The 15,272-nt window shown below is 38.2% G+C and overlaps 1 protein-coding gene across 1 annotated transcript in view; it reads right to left on the bottom strand.

The window, feature by feature from the left end:
• Window positions 1-15,272, bottom strand: part of lmx1bb (LIM homeobox transcription factor 1, beta b) — an 87,167-nt gene that overhangs the window by 10,953 nt on the left and 60,942 nt on the right. Inside the window, exons 4-7 of the mRNA XM_088335011.1 lie at window positions 6,643-6,875; window positions 2,474-2,652; window positions 2,216-2,293; window positions 1,785-1,851 (exon numbers count right to left, since the gene is read on the bottom strand). Coding sequence (XP_088191137.1) covers window positions 1,785-1,851; window positions 2,216-2,293; window positions 2,474-2,652; window positions 6,643-6,875 — 557 coding nt within the window. The remainder of the gene's footprint in view (window positions 1-1,784; window positions 1,852-2,215; window positions 2,294-2,473; window positions 2,653-6,642; window positions 6,876-15,272) is intronic.

The following is a 15,272-nucleotide window of genomic DNA, read 5'->3' as shown; positions in this document are numbered from 1 at the left end:
TTTCAATAGACCTCATCGTTGATGTATATATTTTTCTTCATTCGAAGGAGTGTCACTTTTAGTGTCTCATGTACTGTTTAGTAAAGAGACTAGACAATATAATTTGAAAAAAAAGTAATGTTGGTAAATACAGAGAGTCATTGATTTATGAGGTACCGTATTTTTCATACTATAAGTCGCAGGTTTTTTTTGTAGTTTGGCCTGGGGTGCGATTATACACCGGTGATAATTTCATGCCAAATTATTAACACATTATATCATTGAGTTTTAGATTTTTATTAGTGGTTCTTAAAATAATTTCACGAGTTGTTTTCAAGCTTAACCTCAAGAGGGCGCGCTAGGCCTCTGCTGATGATTTCAACCTTTAACGCGACGTAGAAACAGAAAAGGGAAGTGGCTTTCCGTCAACCTATCGAGTTGGGGGAGTAGTTTACCCGTAAAACTGACACCTAGGATAAATATTTAATTGGATTTAGTGATTTCTGAGTGAAGCTTATAATTAAGTATGTTCTTAATGCTAGAGTTGTATGAAGAACTCCTAAGATCTTACGTCATTACTGATGCATGTAATTTTGTTCCAAGAAACATATTTTTTCCTGCACCATTTGTTACAGCGGCATTACTTCTACTCAGTCACTAGTTTATCAAACTTAGTTTTTTTGTGTGTCAATTTTCAGATAAGATAAGATAAAGTGTTTTATTTTCCACAATATAATTCATTTATGTACCGTTTTTATGCCAAGCTCTAGTACAGTAGCTCAATATCTATCCTGGTTAGATGTATGGATGGTTTTTAAACTGAAAAAGGCGCATCATGTCTTCAAAAAACAACATATTTTCCATTGCCTGTGTTATTCAACGTTCTCATTTGAGCTTCGACTGTGCAAAAAAAAATATTTATTTGTTTTAGTTTTTACGCCAATAAATTCTGTATTTTTCTGCATCAAAAATAAGTATCATATTCTACAACAAAAAAATAACACTGTCACCTTTTGTGCTAAATAATAGCTTCATTTTTTTATAATTTCGCTGCATTTTTACAGAAGACGAAAAATGCAATTTGAATTATAGTGTGATGTATATATGTCTTTGTTTTCTACCTACATTATGCTTTGTATTTTGACACAACATTTTAACATTTGACTTTTGAAATTAAGCTTTCGTTACCGATGTAGGAACTGATAGTTCTATATTTCTCTGTTTTCTCTCTTTCTTGTCTCTCTCGCTTGCTCTTATCTTATTTGTTCACTAATTTCCAGGTTATATTTTACTCCTCACAGCTGATATGACTTGTTTTGATTTCCCTGCATTCTCCCGTCCTATCACGACTTTTCCTCTTCCTTTCTCCAGTACTCTTCTTGCTACCTCAATGTCTTTTTCATCACTCTTCAAGCAGCCGTGTCACATTCTTTTGTTTATTCAGAGTAACGGCCTCCCGGATTATGAGAACAGCCCTATGAAATACAACTTCGCTGCTTGGAATAACTGGACTACCAAACCTTTTGCCTGTCTGTTGGATTATGTTTTTTCCCTGGTGTTCTGGATAATGTTTGTTCGCTGCCTGCCTTCCGTGTACCGAACCCCATCACCAGTTAATGAAACATATATGTGCTTCTGCATTGTGATTTCGCACAATCCTGAATGAGTTCATAACAGACTCCCTATCATATAATTATTGAAGATAATAGGAAACAATTATATAGTCGTTAAATCCAAACTTTCAGAAATGTTCGTTGTCCTCTCGAAATGTAGACAATAAAAAAACAGTTCTTGAGAGTGTTTACCTTGCCCAAGTCTCTGGGAATTTTGTTGTTCTTGTTGCTGTTGCTGTCTTCGGGCCAACTTCTTCATCTAGACATAAGAGTCAAAGTTGTGAGGAACTCCTAAAATAAACATGCACTCTTTCATCTGCATAAGCCGCTTCACGCTCTTCACCTTGGGGTGAACCTCACGAAATCAGCATCAGAGTGCATTTCATTGTCAAGTATCAAAGGATTCTGCCAGATAGTCATCGGCCCGAGGGAGGGCGTAGACATTTAGTGCATCTGCGCACGAGATTTGCAACATGCAGTTGTATTTCTTTTTCCTTTGTGCAGTCATTAAAGGAATGCAGTGATAACTTTAACACACATAGTTTGGGTGATTTATTGTCTCTGTAAATTCAAGATGGAAACGGGCTGTTTGGTACAGACACAAATTGCGGAGTATCTCCCACCTTAGCTCTCTGGTTCTGGAACCACACCTGGACCACCCGGACACTGAGTCCTGTCTCGGCAGCTAATGTCTCCCTCACCTGTGGACAGTGATTTTTAGAATTTTATAGTAGGTCCTAGATCAGGGTTGTTATATTGATGGTCTGTGCAGCCTTTTTAAAACTTTTTTTTGATTAAGGGCTATAAAAATACACGTAACTTGACCTTAGATATAGCTCTATCACAGATTTGTTTTTCTGATCTCTTAGCCTGATGTGTACCTTTCTGCAAGGTTTTGACGAAACCTCAAAAGAGGCCTTGAAGGCTCGTCTCTGCTGAGTGGTCAAAATGGTCCGTGGTCTTTTGGGTCTTCTTGGATCCTTGCTGTCGTCCCCTTTCCCCTGGCCTCCTATGCCTCCTTTCTCAGGCTTGATGTCCAGTTCCTCATCATCACTTTTTTCTGCAAAAAAGGTTGGATGATTGCTTTCCGTTTGAAGTAACTACACACCCTTTTTGTCAGTGACAGTCCATTGAAAAATATAGTTTGGCTCTCTGCTTTTGTGGAGGATTCACACACCAAAAACGTATAACCAAAGGGGGGAACATGTGTTTTTGATATGGCTATCGATTAGTTTCAAAAGAAAACTGCCGCACACGTGATTGCGTACCGAGAAGTGGACACCGTGCGCCGGTGAAGTATGTACATTTGTCACTGGACTGGACACTGTGTCATGTGTAACAGATTGCCCACAGTTTCGGCTGATTTTCACTAAATCAATCTCAGATAAGAAACCCATGTTAGGTGTAAGGAAACAGGTAATCAATTTACTACAATGAGGCTAAAAGAAGGTTGGATGCAATTTTATGCCAGGGTTGTACGATACCACCTAAATCTTGTGTAATAATTAATATCCTGTACCTTATACCGATAGCTGGAGCGTGTAAGAAAATCCCTAAACATTTTGTTAAGAAATCCCTTGAAAGCCAACATAGTAATTTATCAAATAATGTATTTACAGGGTTAGGGTTGCGTTGTTTTAACATGACTTTTAGGTTCTGAAACGGCTGAACTGACATATGTGAAAATGTACACAGTTGTACTTAAGGCCTCCACAAGTGTCTTTACCTATGTTTCGTGCCAATGAACCCCCACTCAATACCAATGGATAAAATATGTTTCTGTGGGTTCTGCTATTGGGCACTACAAAACCTTGATTAGTGCAATTGTTTCTTACACGCAAATTTTAATAATCCATGGCTGCTTGGTGAGGTTAACCTCTTTTCATGTCAACATTTTTCCACTCTTAAATTTTGAGACACATACAAAAGCCTGCCTGACAACCCTGGACACGAGCAACCCAGGATGAAAAAATGCAAATAGTCCCACAAGTTGACAAAAGTTGACACAAGCGTAGACATATTTGACAAATTCCGTGCTTTTGTGCATGTTTAAATGTGAGCCAGATGGAACTAAACAATGAGTCTTGGTGACAAAAAGGCCGGCAATGCTATAGCTGATAAAAGCAGAGACTTGGGCATTGTGCATGAAGGTCCCAAATCTCGCTGTCACTCACCATGATACAGTGATTTAATTATTTCCAGCACCCCGGCCGTCCCATGCGGGGATCAGAACAGAACAGCTTGGCTGAGACCTGGGTCCGGTTCCTACTGTATCATAAAATTGTGCTCACTCCTAAAATTTGAAAGCTATTAAAACAACAGTCGAGTCATTTTGGACACGATGTCTGCTAAACTGCAGCTGATTGAAGTCAAAACATGGTCAGAGGCCAAATAATAAGGGGCACCTCTGAAACTAATTGTGTTTTATCAATAATTTTTATTTTTTTTTCTGAAAAATCCTCCGTGTGTTGACAGTGATGACAAAGTTTGTTATCATGGAATTTTTGCTGTTTCACTATTACAAGATTAATTGAGGAAAGTTTGACTTTTCAGAACAGCGATATTCACACATTAAAAAACAAAACAGAACAAAAAAACAAGTATATTCTATGTACCAGAAAGAAGGGGCAAAAAGCAGCACTGACAAAAAATAAATTTCACATTGGAAATGTGCAATACGCAAAAAGTCGAGCAAGGTAATCTGAACCAGCTCAAATCATTCTTAAATTGTATTATGTTGTAATTATACTTATTAACATATTGAAATGTACATGACTGGCCAACAAAGGTCAAAGGTAAGAAAATGTCAAAATCTACAAAATTAAACTCTTTTTTTTAATTTAATTTGTTATTTGAACGCTTAGTAATTGTCTTTTTGGTGCATTGATCGAAGTTGGTTTGTTGAACTGAAGAATATATTTTTTTCAAGTTTGAGAAGCATTATTTGAACGTTAAACCTGCAGATTTGAGGCAAGGTTGACATTAGGATGCAATTTCAATAGTTGCTGGGCAAACCTGAGAAGTTGAAATAACAACACAGGTCTTCGATATAAAAAAAAACACATACTATTTAATTTATGACTGGGTTTTTGAGTTGATAATGAAGTTTGAATTTAAATGTTTGGACAATTGCGATAAGAATTCATTGTCTTTGTTTTATTTATCTATTTAGTTTACAGCATCTCAGTGAATTTGTGTTAATTGAAGTTCACTAGAAGCTACCAGATTATCTCAAACCTTTCATACTTTGGTCTATTGAACAGAACTGACAAGAGAGTACAGAACAAGGCTGTATGGTTTCACCAATGCACAGTCAAAATGGTCGACAATCCTGTTAATTCTAGAGGAGCAGGGTTAGTAAAGCATATGGCTACATACAACAAGCTAGTAATTTAGCTGCTATAGTTTTCAGGTGACGTCACCTGGATACCCGTATATAGACAGTCTGCCATACTGGATAGGTCCAACATATGTGGTTCCATGTTATCATGGCTCTACACTGTTGGGCAATTGGCTCTTAAATGAAAGTGAAATGTGGAAGTCGTTGGTTTTGACAAGGAGACGAGCATGCTTTTCGAGGCTTATCTGAGCAGACCTAACACCCAAAATGTATCCGTATGTGATTGTCTGTTCTGAACAGTTCATGAGTTTAAATCTAAGCTTAAAACACACTTCTATTCTATAGCATATGAATAACGTATATTTTATGTTGACAATATAAGGGGATGGTGTCATAATAGTCTTTAGTTTGCAATAGTTTTTGATCTGTGCAGCCCTTTGAGACTCTTTGTGATTAAGGGCTATACAAATAAACATGACTTGAGCAGTAGGTGATCAGGAACCCAAAGGCGTTTTAGAATGAATAATAGGAAAACTGTGTTCTATTTCTGTTGACTTTCTTTTTGGTAAACAGTTCACTTAACGTAACTTTTCAGGCCAAACATTTGTTTTTCCTGTTAAGTGCTAGCCGTACATTGACAACACTTGTTTTCTTCCTGAGGCTAGCTACCAACTATCTTTACTTTTCTCCCACTTTTCTCTTTGTTCAAACATATCTTTCATATATTGAAAAGCATAATTCCACAGAAATACAAAGACACATAAAAGTACAAAAACTACAGAACATGAAAATTTGTGAACATTTATCATCGTAACATACCCAGGAAAGTGCGTCTAATGACAGAACATTGTCCACATACTGTTCTGAAATTCATTCATACCCAATGAGATGTCCTACCAATGCCCAGTTCGCATGCACACCCATGATGATAGTGATTTCCCGGTAAATGTGCAAGTTTCTGTCCTACCTATCATTTGTGCCTTTGAAAGCGATGATGCATTCAGTTGAAGGCGGTGAGTACACATGATTTCCTTTTTTTAGTCTTATTCAACTTTTTCACTGCTTCCAATTTTTTTTCTGACATAGCTTTTAAGCCAGGCGTGTTTTTCTATGGTAGCTTTTTAGCATGGTGTATGTTGACTACGGTAATTACGCAGTGTATATATGCATGCTGACTCATGTTTTATATCATCAGTAAAAAACAAAAATGGTGTAAGATCAGTCTACGGCAGGACGTTTCGAGAGAGTTTGACGTTTCAGCAGAAACACACATACTCAGGTTGCCCGGATGTAGATCACGTGATGAGGAACGATCTATTGCTTTGTGGCTGATTGAATAATATCTATACATATACATACTCTCTCCTTGGGTTTAAAAATTCAAACAAACACTATCATACTTTGAAAGGTAACAGGTCTCTTAAGGAGTGTGTCTTATTTCCCAGCTACCTTATGTCTTAAGGATGAGGGTTTCCTTCACTTTGAAAACGTGTCCATATGTCACATCTTCACTCTGTAATGTTTTGTGTGTGTGAACACCACTTGACTCCAGCTGGGACCTGCAAACTGACTATCACCTCAATGTTAGCGCACGCGAGAAACCCAACGCCTCGGTGCCATGTGATGGTCACACTACAGTGTGGTTGTCACCAGGTTGCGAGAGGTCTTGGGGAGGAGGGGCTGGGGGAAATGACTTTGGCGGAGGCTCACCTGAGTCTGAGTCATCCGGGCTGACCGAGCTGAGTAAATCTTTCTCCCTTTCGTAGTCCACCTTGCAAAGCAGCTGACCCTCCTTCAGGACAAACTCGTCTCCTTTCCGAAGCTGGCGGTCGCACACGCAGCAGCAGAAGCAGTTTAGGTGGTAAACGCACTCCAGGGCTCGCATCACAAACTCTGTCTGGGCAATCTTCTCCATGCAACCGCTGCATTTTGTGGCAAACAATCTATGGGTGAAAAAAGAAGGGTTTTTTTTCAAACAAAATGTCTGTTTAAAAAAAACATTATTTTAGGACTGATGTAATATATGGGGTGCCATATATTTCAAAACGTTTGAATTCAGTCTGAATAAATGGAATTAAAATATGATTGTTCACACACACATAACATTACAGAGGGAATATGTGACATATGGACACGTTTTCAATGCAGAACACAGGTGTCATACTTGATATACCAGCTCGGTAGCCTAGTTGGTAGGGCGCCAGCTCCGAGACTGGGAGGTCGCTCGTTTGGGCCTCATTCCTAAGACTTACAACATTGGTACTTATTCCTCCCTGCTTGGCGCTCGGCATTAAGGGTTGGAAGGTTTGGTCACCTAATGACTAAAATGGCTGCGCCCTGTTTGGCTTCGGCTGCATCGGCTCGCTACAGTTTAACTGTACGGGTCAGGTGTATCGACATTTCGTCCTGTGTGCATGGTTACGAAGAATGACAATAAAAGTAAATTCTATTCTATTCTATTCTATTTAATGGGGTACGACTCCTTTCGCAGGTGACTAATGCAGTTCTTTTTTTTTGCTGAAATAATAAATCAAATTAAGTAATATTATCAGTACTATAAATGAGCACTTAATTTCTTAAGTACGTCTCTGAAATAAAAAAACGATCTGACACATATCCTGATACAAATCAGGTCAAAAGATTCGATTCGGTTCGATTCCGTATACCCGCAAGTTAAAATAACAAAAAACAAACAAACAACCCTCAAACCAAATATTTTCCCGATTCAATACAATTATGTTATACCACTTGAGAAGCAAGTAAGACACCTGTGTTCTGCATTTGTTATATATTTTTTAATGTTTTGATTTCATTCTGCACATAGTCACCACTTATAAATGTAGCAATTAATATTAGTGGCTGTAGGCTACCAGATTTCAAAATAATAATATTTTAAAATGTGTTTTTGTTTATCTATTATACTAAAGGTTAATTTTGATTCAACCAGTACTTTTAATTTTGTATGCCTTAAGTCTGATGAGCCATATATATGAAAAGATATCTCACAAAATATTGTTTTGGATGGAGAGCCTTTTATCCGGTGTGTATTTATGTATTTATTATTTTGCAAAAACTCTTTTTCTCATGTTTTCAAATAACCAAGTAAATAAACATGCTAAAACTGACCAAGTCTTTTCATTATGTAATGTTTATGATATAGTACCTCATATCCTCAGAAAATGTGTTCCAATGGGGTAGTGATTGAATTTAGTTGCAAATGGCCTTGGAGGAGGTCTATGCTCTCAACTGGTAAAAACGAAAAAAAGTGCTCCAGCACAAAGGATAGCATTTTGCATCAATTAATCTTGGATCCAAATATCCTGGTAAATGTTGAAAAGGGACCAAAGAAGAAGGACCCTCAACCTTGAGGGACTGTGATCAAGATTTGGGCTATGAGATAGCACACAATGACATGTTTGTTTCATTCCAACAACATTGTGTATGCATCAGATAGCATATCAAAGTCCATGATTCATTGCTGTCTGCTGGCTGTCTCATCTTATCCATTTCTCTGACATACGGCCTCCTTCGCCCAACACCTCCATCATCTCTTGCTGTCATTCAGCCAAATGTTTGCATTGTTTTATTAGTGACGACCATTGCCTTTAATTAATCCAGGTGAAACTACCTAAAATGAAGCTAGAAGGCAGCACACTACTTTGATGCTGTCAGGCTCGGAAGCTGGATTTATTAGCGGGTTCTTTTGTTTGTCCTGGTCAGGAAGACAGCTGGCAGTCGCCTATCTATTTGTGGTGAGTGTCCATTTCATTGTGCGGCGCAGGCAGGCAACGAGAGGACTGTTTAACATCATCGACTGTTTCGGGGAGAGGGATGAGCGATGGTGATGAATATAATGTGTAAATATGAGAAGAGCGTTTTGTCATGGTAATTTTCTTCATGGTGCTGATAGAGTGATGATAGGGTGTGTGTGTTTGTCTGTGTTAACACGTGTGCAAGCAGCACGGGGCAGCTGCATGCATGCTGGAAAGTGTGGTTTCTATTGTTTTCTGTATGCAGTTCTTTAGAAATGACTGGAAAACTGCGATCTATGACATCATGATAGGTATCGTAAGAATTGGTTGCTGCACTTGTTGGGTCACGTATATTTGGATAATCAGTGGAGTAATCTGTGTTGAAGGGAATGTGTGCAAAATTCGACCACTAGATGAGGCTGTATTGTGTAATGCTTCTGAAATTGAGTGCTAAAAGTTAAAATAGTAATATAAACTATGGAGACTCAAACTGACCTAATCACATCCTTTTGCTTCTATTTTCTTTGTCCAGCCTTTTAGTAGGTTTTTGGTTTATAAGGCTACCCTGAGCAGCAAGATGGCAGACAATCATGCCAGCTCCCCAGGTGAAACTCATTTTATGTGAAATAAACACAAATTTCTTGACCTGTGAGTATTTGGTTATATAATTACTATGATAGTTCATGTATTTTTTCTTATTATTCAAATGAATATTGTTTTTTAAATGAATCCGATAATTTTTTTATTTAATTTTATTTTTTAGCACAATTAGGTGCTATATATTGCATTAGTTCCCCCTAATGTCAACAATCAACCAAAGCGTAATCTCCACCTGATAAAATAGAATATTCCTGGATTAGTGCATTACATGCTTGGATCAGTTGAAAATAAGTGATGAATTTCTGAAGACGAGATCCCAGCGCTCATGTTTAGTTAATGATTGACGGCTTAGGCTAAGAAAGAGAGCAAAAAGTCGAGGAAATGACTTGTTAGCGCGATTTTGATACACGCGGGATTTCACATTCACCTACAGCCGCCGGCTCAAATCTTCTCATCCAGATAAAAACATTCTCATTCAGCCCCTGTTCCTTTCTTCTCTTCCGTGCACCGGGTCTAATCTTGTAAGCCATTATTTTTCTATTTCCCCTCTCTGTCACTTTGCATTATTTTTGCTGCTGTAATTCCTATTCGTCCCTTCTGGAATCTTCCTGTCCTGCTTTGTCCAGGCTTCTAATCCGGACTTTCTGCCTGTTTTCAGACCCTGCTCCCCATTCTCTGTGGGGTTCAGATGAAATAGCCATGCATGACGCCCCTTCTATGGCAACCGCACCTCCACAGGAAGGCAACGGCGACTTTTCGGATGGGCAGAGAGGGCCTTTGAGAATCTGGCAGCAGAAGTAAATCCTTCTCTAAGGAACAAGGAGAATTAGCAGGGAGCAGTGGACTAGGGATTTAACCCTACCCCTCTCCTTTGAAAGGCACAGTCAGGCCCACTCCTGCGGCTTGCCACAATCAAACAGGAGAGGAGCGGGGAGGTGGCAGCGGGGAAAGCTGAACACAAACTCCCTGAATGACACAAGCAGTGGATTGTGGAGGAGCCTAATCCCACTTTAATGCCTTTCCAAGTTCAGCTGCTAAAGAATGCTCTTTAAAACAACACCGCTGTGTGAGCAGTGAAGGTTGACCAGGGGGAGGCACGCCATTCAACCTCCCCGACATTACCTGATTAGTGGTTTGAGGTCCCGGGCCGCTGCGCCGGCGGGAAGCGGCCCAGAGGATGTAAAAAAAAATATTTAGTGTGGACAAGAAGCAAATCTTTCGCAACAATACGAGAGATAAACTCATGACGGGATGTCCCACTTTAAAAAAGTTTAGACCGAAACAAACATTTCACAAGTGGCGCTACAATTTTTATTATTTGATTGTCTGCTGTAGTTGTTTATTATTCTATCATCTGCAATTACCTTAAGTTCAACATCAAATCAATTCAAAATGTGTTTTCAGGCAATGAATTGCAACTCAAAGTGCTGTGTAGAAACATTCAAAAGACAGATTAACCAATAGATTTCTAAATAAATTGATATATGGCTAAATGGTGTATGGATGGATTGATGGATATCAAAATGAATGTTCTCCTTTTTCCACCACGCATCAACCCAGAACACCAAATACTCAGAGATCCACAATGGTTATTATAAAATTATATGAAATAAAGTATACTAAAAATAACAATAAGCGAAACAGTAGTAAAACTGGGTATAGATAGATAGATAGATAGATAGATAGATAGATAGATAGATAGATAGATAGATAGATAGATAGATAGGTAGATAGATAGATAGATAGATAGGTAGATAGATAGATAGATAGATAGATAGATAGATAGATAGATAGATAGATAGATAGATAGATAGATAGATAGATAGATAGATAGATAGATAGATAGATAGATAGATAGATAGATGGATAGACTCATTTCTAAAGAGGAGAAGTACGCTTTACACAGAAAAATATGGCGAGCAGAATATGGAGGTATATTATCTGAGTTTCCCCTGCTACTGGTATCCATGGAAACTAGTACTAAAACTGGCCTATAGATGGATGCTCTCCTGTAAGTCTTTACTTGCCCAAGACACGTCACGGGAAAGTGGTGCACCGACGACCCATGTGATGAAGAGATCCACAATAAACTTCGACTATATTAGTTTTCAAGCGCTTCAATTCAAGTGTCAGAAATGCAAGCACTAGTGGCAATCCCTGGTGAGTTTTTTTTTGTCTGAGGTTGTGTCATATCCAACCTCTCGGTGAACCGGCGGCCGCCCGCGTAACATGATTCCGACTGTCGCGGCGAGGACCACCAGCATCAACAATTCCCACCCGGCCTTTTGCTCTCCACCTCCCGCACCTGAGCGCACGGATCAAGGGATGAGCGCCTCCTCGGCGGATCAATGGTTGCATCTCAAGCTGAGAGCTGTCAATATTTACCCGGGCCTTCCCGACGGCCTCATAAATGAAAGAAAAAGGGCCCATGTCAGCACATATCTCGCTCCCCAAGGACTCATCACGTCCTTCTTTTTAATCCTTTGTCCACATACCTGTAATCCCTTGTCTGTTCTTTCTCAATTTATCTGTGATTGGGTCCATCGACTGTGGGAGATTATCACACCGGCGGTAAGGCAGCAGTTTGAGTAAATATAAAAAGACACAACCGAAAATAAAGAAGCCTTTTATAGAAGATAAGGCCAACAGGGAGCAGCACATATTTTGTCTGATGGACACTTCAGGCTGGCCAAGTGCAGCTGAGAGACTTCAGCATCGTCTTCTTTCCCCCTTTTTACAGGCACTCTTGAGAACTATGCGCTCTCCCCTTTGCAGAGATTACAGGCAACTTAAAGTGTGACAACATCTTAAGCGCTCGCCGCATGCTGCCAATGAGTTTTCTTCCACTTTTAATGCTTCTGCCGCAGAGATAAGGATCAGGAGGACTGGGAGGATGAAAGAAAGTGAGAAGCAGAAAGAAAGGAATAAGGGGTCGGCGCTGAGATGATCAAGCTGCATTTAGCAACACACGCAAAAAAAGAGAAACAGATTTTGCTGAACAGTACTCCCAGGAAGAACAGAACAATTTCGGGAACAATACACCCCGGCCTCTTATGTCAGCGAATCTCATCCAGGCCTGAGGGGATCAGGATTATCCCGGCAGCAGCTGTAAACTATTACTTTTAAGATTGTTTTGGCTAGGCAACCCGTGGCCACGCCAATCACGCGAGGGTGCGACGTGAGGACTGTGTCATTGGTCACAAAAGGGTCTCGGGATAAGACTGGTGGCACGGCATCAGTAGTCCATTAGCATCTTTTTCTCCATTTTTTTCCAACTCTGTAAACCAAATTGAGAAACATTGTATGAATTGTTTTTAATAATCAGACATTTCTTTGCGTGTGGTGTCCAATTGGAGGGGCATCGGGAGCAGTTAAAACAAGTGCTAAAAGGCACAAGGAATAATCTAAACTACAGACTCTCAAAGTTACCTAACTGCACCGGGTTTCATGATAAAAAAAATTGCCAAGCGTTTTGCGAGGTGTTTGGTTTAGCCAATAAATGGCTGACAATTATTTTAACTCTAGGTGAAGCTCATGTTAAGAGCATTTTTTTTAAAAAATGCACGTTTATAATGAACCTTTTGTTTTTAATTCAAATCAATACTGTTTTTTTTTATGGATTACGTTTCTTTTTAACACTGAGAGTAAACAATATACACTTTAAGTCACATTTACGTTTTATTTTTTGTTTTTTTACTTGGCTTTTTCCTTGCAAAAAGGCAGAAATAAGTAATAATCCAGTCATACATTGAAAACTAAATTGATAAATAAATATATAAATACATATATGAATAAATAAATAAATAAATGTTACTACATTTCAGATCGTTACGGAAAAAAAAAATATTGCTTTTCACGCATCATTTACTCAGTTTTTATGATAGTAAAATTAAGGTATCCTGAAAAAAAGCTAAAATATCTAATTTGACTTGTAATATTTATAATTATTATTACTATACATATATATATATATATATATATATATATATGTATATAAATATATATATATATATATATATATATATATATATATATATATATATATATATATATATATATATATATATATATATATATATATATATATATATATATATATATATATATATATATACTCCCCGTGCTTGTGTGGGTTTCCTCCGGGCACTCCGGTTTCCTCCCACGTTCCAAAAAACATGCATTTCAAGTGAATTGGCCGGTCCAAATTGTCCATAGGTGTGAATGAGCAAATGAGTTGTCTGTCCCTGTGTGCCCTGCGATTGGCTGGCAACCAGTTCAGGGTGTCCCCTGCCCACTGCCCGGAGATGGCTGGGATGGGCTCCAGCCCCCCCGCGACCCTAATGAGGATAAGCGGTACGGCTAATGAGATGAGATATATATATATATATATATATATATATATATATATATATATATATATATATATATATATATATATATATATATATATATATATATATATATATATATATATATAATTCACAATTTATTTATTTATTTATTTATATATGTATTTATATATATATATATAATTTTTTCAATATATTTGTGTGTATAATTCAATGTGTGCTGTCATCTACATAAGAAGAAAGAAAGAAAGAAAGAAAGACAGTAAGAAAGACAGTAAGAAAAAAAGAATAAAAGAAAGAGAAGAGGCAGAAAATGGAGAAAGACAAAGAATAGAGTAATCCCCCACCCAAAAGGGTGATAAGCTAATGTTGTCGGAATGAAATATCTCAATGGCTGAGCTTGTTTTATATTATCAGCATTTCTCTTTGGACTACAAATTCATGGAGAGTAATGAAGCCAAATAAAAAGTGCCATGGCTCTGCTCCCAAGGGCAAGCTCCAGTCAGTTCTAAAAGCTGCTTAATCACCATCCCATGCTTACAACATTAGCATAATAATGGCCTTTAAATTGAGGCTCTTTGTTTTTTAATTAAACTCCCAGCAGGTAAAAGTAAAACACATTAAGTAGAGATGTGTACACCGATAATGGCCCAACGGTGTCTTCTTCATCACTCGGCTGGGGCCGCAAGAGTTCTGCACGTTTTCCTCCCCGGTTCTCTTTCCCCCAAGAGACTGTGGATGTGTACTCAAGGTAGGATCTTAATGCAAATTCCAAGTCCAAGCCAAACCAGGATTCTGGTCGAGCTTAAAATTTCAAAAACTATTTTAATAATTGACTAGTCACAGACTATTGAAAAGATTTAAATATTATTATAATATGATGCTGATTTAATTATGTGGAAAAGAATAATAAACACAAAATATAGGCAAAATAAAAAAGACTTTTATTGGACATACTGTAGATTCGTACAAAAATAAAATACCAATATAACCCATCAGGCAGAGTGTTTGGTCAGTAAAGACAAAAAAACATGAATAAACCTCTATTTGCTTATAGGACAGGCACATAAATAATACATTAAAATTCAAGTAAATGTTTATTTCATCCCTGTGAACCAATGTTTCTCAATTCCTTTCTGTCATGCCCCCCTTGGCAAAAGAAATCTTCTTGCGCCCTGTCAAGATCAATCTTTTTTTAAGTGCTCAAATAATATTTTTCTGGGGACAAAAAATTGCTTGATAGTGACGGTAGCACATCACCTCTGTCCATGCCATGTCTTCGCCTCTCAAACCATTTTCGCTACAGAGAAACTCATGTGTCTTTTTAGCGTAATTGGGTTATAATGGCGTTAAGAGACATCTTAATGGCTTTGTGATGTTGGCAGCCAACATAGATTTTAAAGAGCAAGCAGACCAATCTTTGCTCTCCTACGTCCAAGGTCGCAGTGAAATGCTACCGGCGTAGGCTTTTGTTTGTCTTTTTACCTTATCTCTCTTCGCCTTTCTCTGCAGCCATGTTAAATATATTTTCGTGTCTTCACTTCATACTCGATGCTTAATGCACTGCGTGGAGGCTAGGTTTAAACAAAACACTCTGCCACTGAGAACTCAACTGCCCCATAGTGCAATGGAGGTCCAA

Source organism: Urocampus carinirostris, chromosome 5 (assembly GCF_059441175.1).
Source record: "Urocampus carinirostris isolate Australia breed hairy pipefish chromosome 5, RoL_Ucar_1.0, whole genome shotgun sequence".
In the NCBI taxonomy this organism is placed as follows: Eukaryota; Metazoa; Chordata; class Actinopteri; order Syngnathiformes; family Syngnathidae; genus Urocampus; species Urocampus carinirostris.
Note: the sequence above shows the minus strand (reverse complement) of the source record. Positions and strands in the feature narration are given on the sequence as shown.